The sequence below is a fragment of the Saccoglossus kowalevskii genome, chromosome 3 (genome assembly GCF_978046115.1).
Source record: "Saccoglossus kowalevskii chromosome 3, keSacKowa6.1, whole genome shotgun sequence".
Classification (NCBI taxonomy): Eukaryota; Metazoa; Hemichordata; class Enteropneusta; family Harrimaniidae; genus Saccoglossus; species Saccoglossus kowalevskii.
Genome location: NC_140643.1, coordinates 22,149,916 through 22,168,639, shown reverse-complemented (window position 1 = coordinate 22,168,639; position 18,724 = coordinate 22,149,916). Strand labels below are relative to the sequence as shown.

General features: G+C 33.9%; 2 protein-coding genes across 9 annotated transcripts in view; one reads left to right on the top strand and one right to left on the bottom strand.

The window, feature by feature from the left end:
• Positions 1-6,280: 6,280 nt before the first annotated feature.
• On the bottom strand, positions 6,281-11,065 carry LOC100368813 (protein kish-B-like). The gene is made up of 3 exons (XM_002742090.4): positions 10,902-11,065; positions 10,059-10,190; positions 6,281-8,930 (listed from the first exon to the last, which is right to left on the bottom strand). Exons 1-3 carry the CDS (start codon positions 10,909-10,911, stop codon positions 8,848-8,850), a joined length of 225 nt encoding a protein of 74 aa, XP_002742136.1. The 5' UTR covers positions 10,912-11,065; the 3' UTR covers positions 6,281-8,847.
• A 45-nt stretch (positions 11,066-11,110) lies between these two features.
• Positions 11,111-18,724, top strand: part of LOC100368964 (uncharacterized) — a 38,236-nt gene continuing 30,622 nt past the window's right edge. For 6 of the 8 annotated variants that reach the window (XM_085496889.1, XM_085496887.1, XM_085496886.1 and 3 more), the window contains exons 1-2: positions 11,111-11,445; positions 11,611-11,664. In XM_085496889.1, the coding sequence (XP_085353015.1) occupies positions 11,278-11,445; positions 11,611-11,664 (222 nt within the window). In that variant the 5' untranslated portion in view covers positions 11,111-11,277. The remainder of the gene's footprint in view (positions 11,446-11,610; positions 11,665-18,724) is intronic. The other 2 variants (XM_085496890.1, XM_085496891.1) reach the window with 2 other exon arrangements.

The following is an 18,724-nucleotide window of genomic DNA, read 5'->3' as shown; positions in this document are numbered from 1 at the left end:
GTGCATATTTACAACTTTCTAGCATTTCACACGTAATGCGCCATATACTGTAAAAGGATCAATTGTTCACCGGGTTTTAATTTGGCTTATTTCGCTGAATGAAAAATGCGCTAAATTAAAACCCAGTGAATATGTAAAATTTAGCATAGAATACATTATCTAAATGACAAAACCGTGAATTTAAAACCCACTTAATATACCTGAAATGGTAAATCAGCGAAATTTAAACCAAGTGAAAATTAGTCATTTTACAGTATGTGTATCGATGTCGCCATGCCAACGTTTCGTTTCGTCCTAGTTGTGATATTTATCTGTAAATGTCAGACCATTGGTCTGAGGTTCATCGCAGACTCTATTTGAAAGGCTGCGGTTGAGGTTTCATGTTGATCCGTCGAAAATGGCAGTTACTTATCACACAACAAAAACTTATTAGTTACGACAATATTTTCTTAACATTTTATGGAAACAATTCGTAGTGTGCATAAACCTTAAAGAAACATAATAGACAAAACAGTCACGGTAAATTTTAATATTACTTGTTCGTGCTGTTTTGCAGCACTGCGAAGGAAAATGAAAGATTACAACAATTAACACATATGGCTGGAAGTTACATTTGCTCCGTTGTGTAGACAGGTTTCAACATTTCATCAGATAATACAATTTATATCCAATCATCTAGAACAAACTTTTCTAGAGAACACACGCGCACAAAGATTTTGTGGTCTCGTATTGGGGGGGGGGGGGTCACAGTAATATAAACAAGGATACATTTTGCCGAGATATTCAAATCAGTCGCTATTATGATTTACAGAGGCGGTGGAACGAAATACCCCATGGAGGGGCGAGATCTGCTCATCACCCCTCGCTTACTAGGAGGACCCAGGGGCATACTCTTCCTTGAATTTTGAAATCTAGACCCTCTACAACCTAAGCTATTTCCTTCATTTTGAGGGGCAAATTGTGCTGACACAAAAGGTTTCAGCTTGATTTTCGAGTGGCGGCATATTTTACGTGCCCCTGAAGTGGTTCTCGTTTTTAGAATATTAGAAATAAGTATCGGTCTTATTTCTGATCAAGATGGGTATGAATATCGGTAGTATTTTCCCAATTTGGTGTATTTATGGTTCCGTATATGAGCGAATATCTCCACCTCAGATTCCGGCCTCATATCCCTAGGTAACTGTTTTATTCGAAATAAACAGTGAGGACAGAAATGGTACTTTGGTATAAACATGGGTATAGATTTTGCCACTATCCAGTTATAAAATTGGCCACACTTTTGAGCACTTCCCTACCCAGCTATGTATCAACTGCCCCCCCCCCCCGCGTGCATGCCCGTGAATGTGGTTATGCAATAGAAAGTAATGTCTACACGTAGGTAGGGTTATTAAAATCGAGAAAACAAAATACGGGTATATTTTTTCCGACATATAAGATAAACGAAAAAGAGGTTACTAATCAATCTTCAAGTTTTACATTTTTGTAATTTCTTCTGTGAATCTCTCCGGCGAACCTACCAGCGAATCTCCGGTAAGGTATACTTAGTAGTACGTGACGTTCAGAATTCCCCCGCCCCTGAATAATCGCGAAGAACAGACTGGCGTGTTAACTGCATAAATATGTATAATTTCCTTCCTGAATACAGAACTTAGTTGATCTAATCGTTAAGGCGTATGATACATTTTGATGTGAGTTAATTTGTAATGAATAGTTCAGCCAAACACTGAATTATATCATGATGGTGGTATGATGAATTATATTTTTTTTCAAAATGATATTTCTGGATTTCATAGAAGTATATTTTCATTTTTTGGCCGGCTAATGTTGGATGTGCAAACCTCATTCGGGAACATGTATATTCGGTGTTTAGAATAAAGATGAGCAAAATGCTAACAGGGCAATCGTTTTTATTGATGTGTTGAAATTACGCCAATAGGGTATGCTTTTGATGTTTTTGTTAATTGAATGTTGTTGTTGTTGTTGTTGTTTTTAAAAAATTGTGTACGTATTTGAAATTTATTTAAAAAGCTGAAGAACCCTTGTATCATCAGAGGGACTGTGCATCATCATAAGAATAGCGGATTTTGCAAGGAATAATGTTTACTTGCTCTCTTGACTGAACACTTAAAACCCAGAGTAAAGAATGAACTTTATAAAATAGTCGGATGGTTGAGATCATATACTAGTATCACATGGATATGTGTAATTGTAGTTGGATGGTTGGGTGATATACTAGTATCACATGGATATGTGTAGTTGTAGTCGGATGGTTGAGGTGATCTACTAGTATCACATGGATATGTGTAGTTGTAGTCGGATGGTTGAGGTGATATACTGGTATCACATGAATATGTGTAGTTGTAGTCGGATGGTTGAGGTGAAATACTAGTATCACGTGGATATGTGTAGTTGTAGTCGGATGGTTGAGGTGATATACTGGTATCACATGGATATGTGTAGTTGTAGTCGGATGGTTGAGATGATATACTAGTATCACATGGATATGTGTAGTTGTAGTCGAATGGTTGAGGTGATATACTAGTATCACATGAATATGTGTAGTTGTAGTCGGATGGTTGAGGTGATATACTAGTATCACATGGATGTATGTAGTTGTAGTCGGATGGTTGGTGATATACTATACTAGTATCACATGGATATGTGTAGTTGTAGTCGGATGGTTGAGATGATATACTAGTATCACATGGATATGTGTAGTTGTAGTCGGATGGTTGAGATGATATACTAGTATCACATGGATGTATGTAGTTGTAGTCGGATGGTTGGTGATATACTATACTAGTATCACATGGATATGTGTAGTTGTAGTCGGATGGTTGAGATCATATACTAGTATCACATGGATATATGTAGTTGTAGTCGGAAGGTTGAGACGATATACTAGTATCACATGGATATGTGTAGTCGTAGTCGGATGGTTGAGGTGATATACTAGTATCACGTGGATATGTGTAGTTGTAGTCGGATGGTTGAGGTGATATACTGGTATCACATGAATATGTGTAGTTGTAGTCGGATGGTTGAGGTGAAATACTAGTATCACGTGGATATGTGTAGTTGTAGTCGGATGGTTGAGGTGATATACTGGTACCACATGAATATATGTAGTTGTAGTCGAATGGTTGAGGTGATATACTGGTATCACATGAATATATGTGTAGTTTTAGTCGAATGGTTGAGGTGATATACTAGTATCACATGAATATGTGTAGTTGTAGTCGGATGGTTGGGTCATATACTATTATCACATGGATATGTATAGTGTAGTCGGATGGTTGGGTCATATACTAGTATCACATGGATATGTGTATTATATGTACATGTCGGATATTTTGTCTTTTACGCCTTGATGAGTCTGTCACAGGGTTCACAAAGAATCACGTGTAACTGCCCCTTAAAAGAAAAATAACATTGCATACTCCGAGGTTAGTATTAAAGCCAATCGGCGAATTTTGCAGGGGCTTATTGCCAGTAGCCCATATTCTCAAAACCGTGGCGAAATGAAACATTAAGCTCAGTGGTTAGTTTACGCATCTTTTAAATGTGTTTTGATTCACAGTGCATTCGGTAATCAACTGCAAGTCAGTTATGTGAATATGAATTGCATTCACTGGCAGCCGTACTAATGAACAAGTTGAAATCGCATTTAACGGTAGAAATATGATAATTCTTAAAACATCTACATTTCTATGAAAGGCCTCAGTACTCTATATTGTTTTAATTTGTATGTAGCTGTTGTTGTATTTTCTGATTTAGTAGTAAGTGCAATGTATATTTCATTAAATGAGTGAAACAAAGACGTGGAATTCATCACCTAAACTGAGTATAATAATTTGTCAAAATAGCAATAGAAAATAATATTTCTTTGGTATTACCCAATCTCATTTAATATACTTATTAGACAACAGAAAGACAGACAATATGCAGGGTTACATCCTTAAATGACGATTCACCGTGAATGGAAGGGGTTCACTGCCAAGTTGAAGCTCCTTGTGTTGGAGAGGTATAGGTACATTCTGCGCTACGGAGTTCTCATTTCAAACTGTTTAACCCCTCTTTTCAGTGTAATGTAGAACTATGTCTTATTATGACAACACATCTTCATCAAAATGTCGAAATTTGAATATCCATTTTAGTACAATTTACCCAAAATGGAGCCTGAGTTTTAAGACCTTTTCTAATATAAATAAGAAGTGGAGTTTAGAACACCTATTAAAACATACCATCTTACATATTTCGACATTGATTTTGCAAATAAAACATTCGCTTGAATGGTATCATCACACTACTGTCATTTGAAATAAAATTTGCACTCTGAGAGAATTTATAAAGCGTTATTAGTGTACTGGAAAATGCCATTCTCTGTCAGTAATAGCACGGACTGTGACAAAACGTGAAACCGTGAGTTCTATATAAGTTTGTTGAACGTAAATAATTCCATTACAGCATTAAAACATGAAACTTAGTGCTGATGGTCAATTCAAATAATGGGTCAAATATTTTTTTAGTCTATGAAGACGAATCATGTATATTTTATGTAATAGATTGAGAGTTTCCTGTCACCCAGATTATTTGGAAATCTGTTTTTCAAAGCTAAATTTAGATAGCACCGCAGTTCTATTCAACCCACACATTTATAATTATAAGCAAACGCTGTTTTATTTTAGAATTATCTTGCGAGCATCATTGTTTGTTGTCATCAGAGTACTTCGCTAGGACCTACAGGACTCTATAGTAAACGTGTCGCTCTCCATGACCAACTTCTACAAAGTACCGAAAAATCTAATTGTTGAAAACATCACTACCGGTAAGTTGAAGATTATGAACTGGAACTCGAAGGCCTCAAAACACATTCTGTGCCCAGGAATATAACGGCACACGGCGTTTGAATCAGTCACAGTACCGACCGTTACATCGCGAGTCATCGAATAGTAGCACCGCAAACCAAGGGTCATTCAATAACCAAACACTCCCGAGCTCCCTTGCTCTGTCCGACTGTGTGCGACCCGAGTCCACGTCGCGAGCTCAGTTTCTATTTACGAAATACCAAATATATTGATACTAATGGGCCCGGCAACGTTAAATTATAATGTGCCACAACGCCATTGAACAATCAATACGTCACTTCCTGAGTCCTATTCGTGAGGTCGTATCTGTGAGGTTCTATTCGTGAGGTATATAGCGTGCGCATACATCAATTGAATGAAATCGACTCGTTATTTAGCCATTGTAATACGTATTGCCAACATGTGTTACCAAGGCACAGATGTGAACAAACTAGGATTAAGTTATCATGAAACGTGAAATAATTCTGACTTAATGCATATTACACAGTATCATTCAGAGGTAGAGGATTTTCTGTGGAGAAAAAACCTGTGTCCATGCAGGCCACCACATACTGTACCTTTATAGAGGAACTGTGTACCACACTATAAAACAAAGATTTAGTGACATAGGTGGTCATTATCATTTTACATACAAACACACTGTATTCAAGCCTGTAATTGAATATTCATGGAGTAATTATTTGTACTCAAGTTGTTTGCAGTCAGTCAGCATAAAGAAAAGACCACACTCAGACTTGCACATACGAGTGTGCGAGTATTTGTCAGGCATTTCAACTATAGAATATAAATTATGAACATCTTTTTGATTTCTATGAAAGCACATACATTTGTTTATATATCAAATAAGTTGCCATGGTTACTACAGACCGTTACAATGGGCTATATATGCTATTGCAACCAGAGGGACGAGGGCGCTCAAGTATGGATAAATATTGTGTCAAATTTTAATGTGATAAATTTAAAGGGCAGTGTGTTTGAATTTCATGTAAATTCAATGTACTGTTGTTGGTTGCTAAGAGTCCCATGATACGGTGCTACGAACACCACCCTTTAATAGAGTCTGCAATTTAAAAAATGTTCAGAAATAATCTCAAACTTCAATTTGCGAAAAAAAAGGCATAGATGGAAAATTTAATCCCTTTTTTGCATTAAATGGCATTTTTAAGTTAAACTTGCAATTCATATACAACTTGTCTGGATGCTTCCTAAATTTCACCAGTTTTGTGTAAGCTAGAATAAATAGAGTGAATGGTGTAAAGTACAATAAACCGATTCAAGTGACTGTCGATTGCTATTGTGTACCATTCCATAATACATCACAAGATAACAGTACTAGACAGACAGATATCACAATACACAAATATTGGGGTCAATGAACGGGTCAGCAAAACAAACTTACTGCTTCTTACCACTTTTTTCCAGTACGATGCTTGTTTTATTGTCAAAGAATTTCTGTACATCTTGCATATATACAAAAAAAAAATCCATATCATCCAGAGCTTATTCAATTTGACAGATTCATGTGAAGGAAGCGTAAAGTAGTAGTTACAATGTCCTCGGAAGCAAATAATTCGCACCTTCACAGCAGACGAATAATAACAACAATAAAGAAAACTTTGTCTGCTTGATTATAGGATACTTAAAGGCTTACACTTAATGTTCACAGGTTGATATTATGATTGTCTGATTCAATGAATATAATAGTGCTTCCTCATGTTTCAGCAGTGTTAAAATTAACCTTATAAGAACTATATTCATCAATGTTTAAATCATTAAGACATTGCCTGCAGCCTTCTTTTTTATTCATTGATTTTTGTACGTCTTTGGTGGCAATGCATTTTCACACAAACAGCGCCACCAAGAATTAAAACAGAATCAAGTCGTATTTCCCCCACAATAAATTTGTTTTTGTTACAAAAATATTAGTATCTTGACACTGGACATTTATCTATCAGTAAAATTAATTTATTTACACAATATTGTTTTATGATAGAATAATTATTTATAATAAAATCATTTTACTTAATTGAAGTTTAGAGGACAGTCTAGAGCTTGAAGTATCATTTCCTGGTGCTGAGATGCCTGCTACTATAGGCTACACACATGCGGAAACACGATGTAAACATTTTAGATGAAATCATGAACAAGCAGCCTGTCGGCTGAGATAGCTCCGCTGTTAGCAATGCACATTTCAATTAAAGAACAGAAGACATCATTAGAAAATGAACAATATGTATAGTATCAAAGCAATCGGACTTACAGTTTTTAACAAGAAGTCGAAAATATCACTTTCTACCAAAAATGACAAAAATATTCACCAAAATTAGAGAATTGAAGATATCATCACGAAATGAACAAATCTGAGAAAGGTCTACATGTAGTATCTATATATGTAATATCAAAGCAATTGGACTTGCGGTTTTTAACAAGAAGTCGAAAATATAACTTTTTACCAAAAATGACAAAAATATTCACCAAAATTAAAGAATTGAAGATATCGTCACAAAATGAACAAATCTGAGAGAGGTCCACATGTAGTACCTATATATGTAATATTAAAGCAATCAGACTTGCGGTTTTTAACAAGAAGTCGAAAATATCACTTTTTACCAAAAATGACAAAAATATTCACCAAAATTAAAGAATTGAAGATATCATCACGAACTGAACAAATCTGAGAGAGGTCCACATGTAGTACCTATATATGTAGTATCAAAGCAATTTGACATGCGGTTTTTAACAAGAAGTCAAAAATATCACTTTTTACCAAAAATGACAAAAATATTCACCAAAATTAGAGAATTGAAGATATCATCACGAAATGAACAAATCTGAGAAAGGTCCACATGTAGTACCTATATATGTAGTATCAAAGCAATTTGACTTGCGGTTTTTAACAAAAAGTCAAAAATATCACTTTTTACCAAAAATGACAAAAATATTCACCAAAATTAGAGAATTGAAGATATCAACATGAAATGAAGAAACCTAAGAGAGGTCTACCCAAGGTACATATACACCAAGTATCAAAGCATTCAGGCTTGTAGTTTTCAAGAATAAGTCGAAAAAGTAAAACATTGACACGAACGGCGACGGACAATCACTCATATGATAAGCTCCGCTCGACAAAGTCGACAGCGGAGCTAAAAAAAGATTTGCTCATGAAGATGCTTCTGATCCTCAAATTAAATAGAAAAAAACAGATTTGATGAAGATGACATTTTTTAAGGCACACATTGGTAAGATTTTTACTAAAAGCCGCTGTTTTATGAGAATTTAGCAACTAAATCATCGGGACACGAATTAATTAAGGTTTGATGAATTAAAAAGGATGGTGAATGTTTGAAATTAAGTGTATATAACAGAAACATTAATATTTACCATATTTCATACAGTTATTTAAAAAAAAATATTGCCAAGTTTTTAAATGAGCCATGTTTTGTCATCTTTGGTGTTGACATCACAATTTTAAATTCCATGCATCATCAGATCATCCATGGCCCAATCAATGGGTGGGAACCGTGGGATACGATAAATATCACATATCATGTTTGAGAAAAACTTATGTTGGTTTTTTTGTGAAAAACCACAAAAGTTGACTTTTGATTGCAAAAGGTTGATTACCTCATATCACTGCCTACTGTCAGGTGACAGAAAACACAGCCTATTCACTATTCACAATAGTCTCACATATAGATAACTAAAAGTTCTATTCTGACAATTGTACAAAAAAAGAAGAAATCTCAAGAAAAAAATAGATTTATAAATACAATGATATTCACATATTTATAAAATGTTGAGTACAAGATTGTGTACTGTTTGCGGAAGAACTTAGCATTATCATAATTGTAGTGTGACCATCCAAGGCTGTCGGTCTTCAAATATTTCTATGAGCGTTCCCACACAGTGTTTATTGTAGCTACCGGTAGTCCAATGGATTAGCACCAGTATATAGTTCACAGTCAAAGTCAATCTTGACCTACTTAACAAACATGATGTAAAATCCCATGATGACGCACGACGTAGCGACCGCTAAATGAAGCCTTGTACCAATTACTGCCGCTGTGAGTAGAGAAATTTACATGTTCTTATTTGTACAGATTCAGATTTCCATATCAGAGTAAGAGATTACATTTCAATATCCTGTATGTCAACATGTGACTAAATACTGAATACTGTAAAAGGGGTAATTATTCACTGGGTTTTAATTTAGCTTATTTCGCTGACTGGAAAAATGCGCTAAATTAAAACACAGTGAATATGTAAAATTTAGCATAAAACACATTATCTAAATGACGAAACCGTGAATTTAAAACCCACTGAATATGCCTGAAATGGTAAATCAGTGAAATTTAAACCCAGTGAAAATTAGTCATTTTACAGTATCTTATTCTATTTTTCTAATTAGCCATCAAGAGCAAATCCAGAAAGATATCCAAGGCCATACATATATTACCCACACTGCAATATGATGAAGTCTTTATAATTCTTCAAGGATAACCAATGGGACTAAAGCCCATTTAAAAGGTCATAATTGCTACAAGAATACTTTACGAGCACTGAAAACAGGAACAGCACACATTATTGGTAGTTGCACATGGGTGGCATAATTCAACCGTAACTGCTGGTGTGGATCAAAACTCTTGTATAGCAATAGTCGCATCACAGTCTAAAACAAGGCACAATCTCAACAACAGGTGGAGATGAAATTAACAAACAGATTTAGTATTTTAAGCATCAGAGATCATCTCAAAAAATGTATTAATTTCAGGCATATAGCATATATATAGTAAAAGCATATTAAATCATCAGCATAGATATATACCGATACTGTAAAATGACTAATTTTCACTGGGTTTAAATTTTGCTGATTTACCATTTCAGGCACATTCAGTGAGTTTTAAATTCACGGTTTTATCATTTAGATAATGTGTTCTATGCTAAATTTTACATATTCTCTGGGTTTTAATTCAGTGCATTTTTCAGTCAGCGAAATAAGCAAAATTAAACTCCAGTGAATAGTTAACCCCTTTACAGTATTCCATCATTCATCTAAGATAATTATAATATTGAATGGAATTGACAAAACATATCTAATGCTTAAATTTTGAACTGAATACACATAGTTACAGAAGCATTAACAGATTCTGCAGATAAACTCAAAAACATACAAACTTAATAAGCACATACCTTTGTAGAAGACGCCCATAAAGCCCTTCTTGTCAGATAAAAACCACTGTTTCAATTTAGGAACTCTCTTCATGTAGGCACAGGTGCATATAATGAGTAGTGCCAACACTAGGAGACCGTCAAATGAATAAACTGTCAATAAATAGTACAATGATTTAGTGCAATGATGGATTTACGAAACATGTATACATGATACATCACTGTCTTCCCAGTGGTAAATTACCTCTATATTTAAGCTGTCAAAGGGTCCTGTTGTGCTAGCTAGAGAGGTGTTGAAGAAAGCATAGAGGGGTGTAGTTTATACCTAAAAACCATGTAGTTATGGTGACAGGTGACAGGCAATAGACACTGGGACGATTGCTGTAGTATGGCAAACTCCATTATTCCAATATATTTCAGATAACTGAAGTGTTCTTAGGAAGGGCATATACAATTAAATATTGGAAGCGTTTGAAAGTAGGGATAGGGTTAGGGGTGGGGATACAAAAGGAACTCCAAATACATTTTCCAAATAAAATTTTGTCATAGATACTAATGTGGAGAATATCTCCTGATTTGGAGATATTCTCCTTTTCGGGAAAAAAAAGTGTCTTGCTCAAGTTGCAGACATAGATTCGTTATTTACATTTGTTTTCGATTTTTAGAAATTGAAACAATTGTACCTGAGTTTAATAAAGATGTTTACAAACTGAACATCATGATCAAATAGAACTGCAAACCATGGTTACAAGCATTATGTAATTCACATATTAGCAGGAACCATCATGGTCCACGTTGAATGAAACGCTGATGAATTAAAAAAAAAGTGAATGGTATTATACCGTCAAATGTTGTTTTACCTACCGTTAGTCATTGTTCGATTTGGGTCACTGGGTCTGTAGTATGTTATCTATACATGTGGACTTGAAATGTGAGTTCATATGTCCAAAAACGCTCAAAATCGCCGAAAATCAACAGAAGCCTAATGTTTACGTGTAAACGGAAACGGCTATAGACATTACGTTGAGAGAATTCTGGGATGGGGTCACCGTATGCAAATCACGGTCAAAAAAATCAGCAACTTGTTTCCAGCTGCCGAAGTCAACACACTCTGGGTCTGTAGTCTGCGAGTAATCGAGATCGATTCCGCCGCGAAACTCGTCTTGCAATTTCACTGGCTGTTGTTTTACACGTCGGACTAATGTTGTGCTTTTAAACTGTAACGGAAACGGCAGAGATAATGGAACTTTACGAGGCCAAGTTCGACTACGAAAAGGAGCGAGACGATGTTTTGAGCTTCCGGAAAGGTGACCAGTTCGAAATTACGCACAAGCCCGACAGTAAATGGTGGGCTGCCAAACGAGTTAGTGACAACGCAATGGGATATGTACCAGCCTTGTACCTACAGGTAAAACATTAACACTCAAATATAAGACTAAGCCGCAAAAGAAGTGCATATTGTCACTCAGCATTGGTAGAAATATATAAGGGAATGTCTTTTTTTTCTACAATTTTGGCGTCTTTTAATAATATTCCCGTAGATTCGATATCGTTTCCGTAATTTTTCTTCCAGCACACCAAAGACCGCGTTGTTGGTAGATTAATACCAGAAGATATACGAAAATCGGTAAATATTTTGTTTATTGTTGTGCTTGACTTGATTCAATTATTAATTATATCCCCCCTTCTTACCACCTTGGCCCCTCCCTTTTATTTCCAGCGTAATACCATTGCTGTCTTCTCTCATTAACAAACTTATCTTTTCAGCGACCTGCATATCATGTTTTGGTTAGTTATTACCTAGTCGTTGTTACAGTAGAAACTATTCAAGAACACTGGTATATTGATACATAGTGGGTGGTTTAAATAAACCACGTATTTTCACTTTTACAAATGTGCACATTCCATAGTAGCACTACCCAGCCACATACTACATACTTATGTGTCATTTAGTTTGTACTGTCAAGACCGACATACGGATACAATAAACATAATATTTCAACAGAACTGAGGCATGTTAAACAGTTCTGTCTGCCTGTCACTGGGGCAGTCAAGGCCCCCTCAGAGATAGATTCCTGATACAAAGATCTTTTATCAGCACTCTGAGCGTCTATTGTATTGTGTAAAAAAACATGAGTCAGAAACCATCGAAATTCAATGAAAGTATTCTTTTGTGAGAAATGTCTTTAAAGCGAGTACAGAAAATAGCTATTGTAAAATCTATAAGGTGCCACATCTAGTAGTAGTATATTCTAGGTGTTTAAATTAAAACAAAAAAATGTGTCATGCAGACTTACTTCCTTGTGTTGGTACACAGCAAAAACTACTGTGCATACATTTTGAATAATTTATGGATAAATACTAATTGCAATTACATGTAGAGGAAGTCAGGTGATGGTGTAAATCTGTTTTCAGGAAGTAAGTGTTGATAAATGACATTTATAACAAAAGGGAAAGAATTATTATCTTGGGGGGGTCAATTTATTTTAAGAACTATAATACACGATTTATTCATTATGTTGAAATGCCCGGCAAACTTTTGCATATTTTAGCAATAATCAGTTTATATTTTATTTCAAAATTGCAAATACCAGACTTGAATCGGTATGTAGGTATATTTAACATGCTTCTAGTTGCATAATTCTCTTCTTGTATATGCTTAAAAAAATCTAAAATATCTCATGGTGAGACATCAGAATTGGATATGATTTATTTACTGTTGATTTACTTATTACAAGGCTTATTTTAGTATTATCGGTATTTATTCGTTTGTGAGTGTTATTTCAAATTTATGCACAACGTAATGCCTTCATCTGAGTTGGATTTAATTGGGCATGAAACTAAGCAACATCAGACTTGATTCCTGCTCAGTAATTTATTATGTAATACAGAATGAGCATTTATCAGTAATCCTGTAATCAGTTTGATTAGATGCTGTGAACCGTGAGAATACCTGGCTTTGGATTAGATTTTCGGGGTCTGTTGTATTTTGTACGCATATTTGTTTATTTGCTTCAGTAGACCAGCAGGTCATGTTTTTTTATCATGTGTGTGCATTACCCAAGTGAATTTGTCTTGCCATAAGTGTTTATTATTGTTGTCAGTATAACACTGTCAACCTTCTTAATGCTGGCTTTTTCTGAATGTAATATTATACCTTGTATACTGTGATATACCATACCCAGCTTGTATTTTAGGTTCACAGTTGTTGTAATTTATATTATTGAAATAACAAATTAAGCCCTTTGCCCTTCAATTAATAATTAACTGCATACTATACTCACTTAATTTGATTTATATGCACCAGAGTTATTTTCAAATTAACAATTTTTGTAGTGGCATTTGTTTTCAGTTCATTGTTAAATTGAAAATTTATATATAAATTAAGATATAAACATATTTATTATGAAAGATAACAATTTAAATGTAAAATAAATGAAGGAAATACTAGTACTACTGTATTTGCTCTATTAGAGTTGCATCTCCAGTAGAACATGAACCAAAAAGTGCATTTATTGTATGGTGGATCATTAAATAATAGTAAAGACACACCTCTCTCTCTATATGTCATGTACACATGCACTACTAATAGAGCAAATATGATGTATGCTGTCTCTTAGAGGGCTTGGGCACAGCAGGCAAAGAGTTTGCCTGGACGCTATTCGAAAATACAGTTTTTTCTATACTATTTTTATATGCTAAAGCAACTTTCTCATATTTTGTTTTAAAAATGGGTGCCCACTCTATTCTGAAGGTCAAACCTTGCTGTAAGGTACATATGATTTTGGAATGGACCTACTTACTGGTGCTCATACTTGAGTGTATGTGTACAGATGTTATTTTTGAGAACATGCATGTTTGTAATTAGTCATAATCAAAATATTATTATTCTACGTATGCCAGGTATGAAAAACATAATAAATCATTGTTATGGTGTCCACCAGTGCCTTGATGGGGTAGGCTTTTAAAGTTGTTTGAATTTCTAGGTAGCTATGTAAAATTATTTTGTTTGCATTTGTTTCCACCCCATGTTATAGATAGTAGTGAACTTTTTGCATGGAGCTAAATGTTTACTATGCCGGTATTGATTGCTTGTAAAATATTTGTCCAACAAACTGACAAGTACTAAAGGCAAACTGTCACCTTGAAATACTGTGCTATTCTATTCACAATGTTTTAAGCAGTCACTTTGCTTTTATTTAGTTGTTTATAAATGTTTTATTGAATCCAGTTTATAGAATCTTAAAATTCAAGGATCCGCTATTCTTGATGTAAATAATACGCTATTGTGAAATTTAACCAACATGTACAGTGGTATATAATTAAATGACACGTGCCAATCATTCTGATTTTTTACACAAAATTAATGTTAACAATAATAATGATATTAATCCTGTCTCTTTTTTTTCATATTAATAATGCAAGTTAATAATCTTTTATTTTGACCGGCTGTTTACATGTTGGAAACAACGGCTGTTTCATACATCCAATAAAAAAATAATGTTGACCTAGATATGTAAATAGTATACCAATGAATGGCAAAGGCATAATTTTGGGACTCAAATATAAATTTTAAACTTGAATCCTGTTTAGTTATATTTGAAACTTTAGATTCAATAAAGAAAGGGATTTCACTGTTCTTTCTGAAAAGCCAAGGGATACCAATTTTGTTTTTACTTTTTAATCCCTGTATTCTTGTACCAAACTGTCTTTTGTAGTACCAAATGAATAAACAGAGGGTCATATATCAGGTCACATGGCCTATTTCATGCAAATATCTAGAAATTATTTTTATGAATTCTTCCATAAATTATTAAACTATTGTCATATGTGTATAGCCTAAAATTTTAACTTGTGTGTTTTCATTAGTATTGCCATGGTCATTATTTACTTACTATTACTGTATTTACATTGTACTTTATTCATAGTTTATGCACTTTCCTAAAATACAGAAGTGCATCTAGACTTGCATACAGTCCCTTGTTTATTTTTGGTCGTTTTTGTCTATAAAATACAAATTTTATGAGAGTGTATAAATGGTGATAACCCGCTTTTTACAGTAACTCAGCTTTCACCATTTATACACTCCCATAACATTTTATTTTATTGAAAAAACAACAAAAAATAAACAAGTGACTGTATCCAAGTCTTAGGTGCATCTATGGTCAATATCAGTAATATTTGATTGATTCAGTAGAAAACAAATTTGATTTTTGGTTTATATGCACTTTTATTGAAGATGAATGTCTAATATAAAAAATATGATATATGGATTTCAAAAATGAAAAAAAAATTCGACGCAGCTCATGTACCTTTAAATAAGGTTCAATTAGAAATTTTTTGTCTATAGATTGAGAAATGTTTAACATGTGCCTAAAATAACCCTGATACAGATTACAATGTAATGAAAATGCAAAACATCTACACCATATCTGATGATAGCAATTAATCATTGTCATTAATATTATAATGTACTGTCATATAATAACGAAGCTATTTAGAATTTATGATGATAAATTGAGCTACTCACACCTGGACCCTGACACAATTCTTTATTATGTATTGTAAATAACATAACATAAAATTTGAAAATTATTCTGCTTGTGTGATGAAAATAAAAAGATGCCCCTATGGCCTTTTCACTTTTTCTTTTATTTCTATTTGACACTTTGCAACGTGTAATACATTCAATTGTACCTACATGTTCACTTTATTTTACTGTAAGCCGTTTCGATGTCGCTAGGGACAAACCTTCTTGAATTTTTCGAGTCCAGAAGCTTCAACATTTTGTAGCAGTGAACATTTTATTGAGATCTTTAATTAAAATCAAGAAAAATTTATCATAGTGAAAAGTAAATGGTTAACAGTATCTAAATTGACTGTATCTGTAAATTGGAGCATTTACTAGTACATGTATTATAAATTTAAAAAAAAATTCAAGTACATGTTTTTAGCATCTATTTTGTTCTTATCACCCAGACTTATCATTAATCATATTGTATGCTATGTTAAACATGTGGAGTATTTATGTTCAGACATGCATGCATTTATGTCTAAATTATACTACATGTATTAAAAAAGCTCTGACTTCCCAACGCTTGTTGGTTTTCTCGATTTACTCGTACAAATATATATTAGTGATTATTGATGTAAAAAAGCAGTACAGTTCAATGAGTTGTTTTGAATTTTTTTGTTTTTTAAGTGTTACCGGTACTTTTATTTCTTTATTTGACATGTGTATATATCTGCATCATAGAGTGGTGTCAGTGATACTTATTTATTGTATCAGCCTTGTTAAACCTGTTACATATTACCCCCGGTAGTATAATATGAAAAATGGGAAATTGTTACTTGATACAATGATAATATGCCATGTGCAAAGAAGCACATGTGATACATGCCAGATGAAGTCAAACTGAATCATAATATGAATGTATTAATTAAGATTAGGTTCATATTTACTGGGTATATATATTATGGATGAATGCATTTATCGTTTAAATTTGTGTACTATATGATTTGATTTAAATATATTTACAGGAGATTACTGGAATGCTAATCTCACACGACTATTCTCATCCAAAAATAGGCCACTTTTATAAATATAAAAAAAAATGGCCGTTATAATAATAACACAATTTTTTTAGTGCGTATTTAAAATACAGGTACTTTATAAACACTTTGTGCAAATTAAATTATGTATTTTTTGAAAAAAATAATACACCACAATGATACACCACAATTCTCCTAATTAGAACTCCTAACATGTGCTAGTCTGGACGACAGAAGTTGAGGTTATTGCACAATATCTGCAGTGTGTAGTTCATGACTTACATGATCCATAGATCAAGTGACAACATATGCATACTTCATCCAGTTATGAACATCAAGTGTAATACTCCATAATAGTAACCACAACTATTACCATATTTCTTGTCTGGCATGCAAGTGTACTTTAATTTTGTGTATTGTCCTCACATGATTGTGTGCCTAGCTATGTTGGTATTTCAACAGGTGGTTCGATAAGCTAGCTACCAGCAACAGTTACAATGTAACCTATTTGATATTGAGAATGATGGTAATATGACTAATTGATTTTACTAGAAGTGTTCATGCCCCCCTCTCCCACATCTGTAGAGGTACACCTTGCTACTCTGTGGTTACTACTGTACTCGGTTTTAGCTAGAATTAATTTTTGCTGAAAAAACAATTTGGGTGTTTTGTATGAAATTTATTTTCACCGATTTCAGATTAGTTGTATGTAAAATATAGGAAAAAAGGTATATCTACTGAATCATGCCTTTAGTGAAAATAGCGAAAATTAATTCCTAGCAAAAATAAAGTATTTTTCAGTATATGCCCCCCCCCCCACCTGTAGAGGCACACCTTTCTATTCTATGGTTATTATATCAGTTACTTTATGTACTCATGGCCCTTATAAGTCTATCTGGCTTGGGGTGAAAGTTCTGCATCTGGAGAATTCTAATGTTTTGCCTCAATGCTTAATTGTATACAAACATGATCAATCAAATTAGTTTTCTTGGTTCATACAGTCTAAATGTGTTGTTAATAAATGTGCGACCCTCAGTTAGGAACCACACCTAACAGGAACACTCGTCACCACAATAGATGTAGTCTCATTTCAATGCTGCTAAAAATTCAGAGGTCAACACCTGGAGGAATTTATCTATTTGAATTTACCGTGTCAGGCATGGTTGCCTATATACTGTCTGTCTACATGTATGTGTTTGTTGGTGTATTTTAATTAGATAATTTAGGTTGACTGAATCAGTGTAGCATGACTAGACTCTGATGAATTTTTAAGCTCGCATGTTGAATATTGACAGCATTTTGTGTGTCATATTTCAAGTATCCATGTTACATGCAAAAATAAGTTATATGCTCGCTGGATTAAATATTGTTTACACTTACATAAATAGCTATAGCTCAGTGAAAATTACGTTTTTACTTATCTCTCTGTTGATAATGGGATATCACTCACAATTTGAATTTCTGTATTAAAAAAATGCACCTAATTCATGGCAAAAATATCTAATATATTTTTCTGAAAATGCCTCATAGTAAATAAATCTGTGAAAAAATTATCTAACATTGTACTTTTATACATTATCTTTTGAAAGTCACCAATGCAGTCAGATGGGGCTTCTGACATCATGATCTTTGTACACTTTGAGCCCTGGACACGGAGGACAGTACTCGTATTGATAGGGTCATGCTTATACAGGATGTGCTTTTTTGTGTATGTATCCATGTTCCAAAAATGTCTGGCCATGTTTTTACATTTCCATGGCCACTGGTGTATCGCTAGTGATTTATGACTTTGAGTGTGTCCTTATTAACATAGACATGTGGCTCACAAAGAACTTCTACATTTTAACAAATACAATAATTGCAGTGTCAATGTACAGTATAAACTCAAGTAGCTGAACTTTGACCTTGTAGTTTTATTCATTTCCAGGTTGCCCAAAGTGGGTCAATGGTTATTGTTACATGTGGGTGTTGACATCAAATCAAATTCTAGGGAGGGCCAGTACGAGTACTAGTGGGGTACCCAACCTCAAAGTTCATGTTTTACTTCTTCATTTGTTCTGGTGAAGGGAAATTATCACTCTTGGGGATTTCAAGTGTTTATTTTAGCAAACACATAGACTTGCATACAGTCCCTT

Coding starts and splice junctions, on each gene's coding strand:
- LOC100368813 (XM_002742090.4), bottom strand. Junction 8,931..10,058: donor TATGGGCGTCTTCTACAAAG/GTATGTGCTTAT, acceptor CTCTACTCACAG/CGGCAGTAATTGGTACAAGG.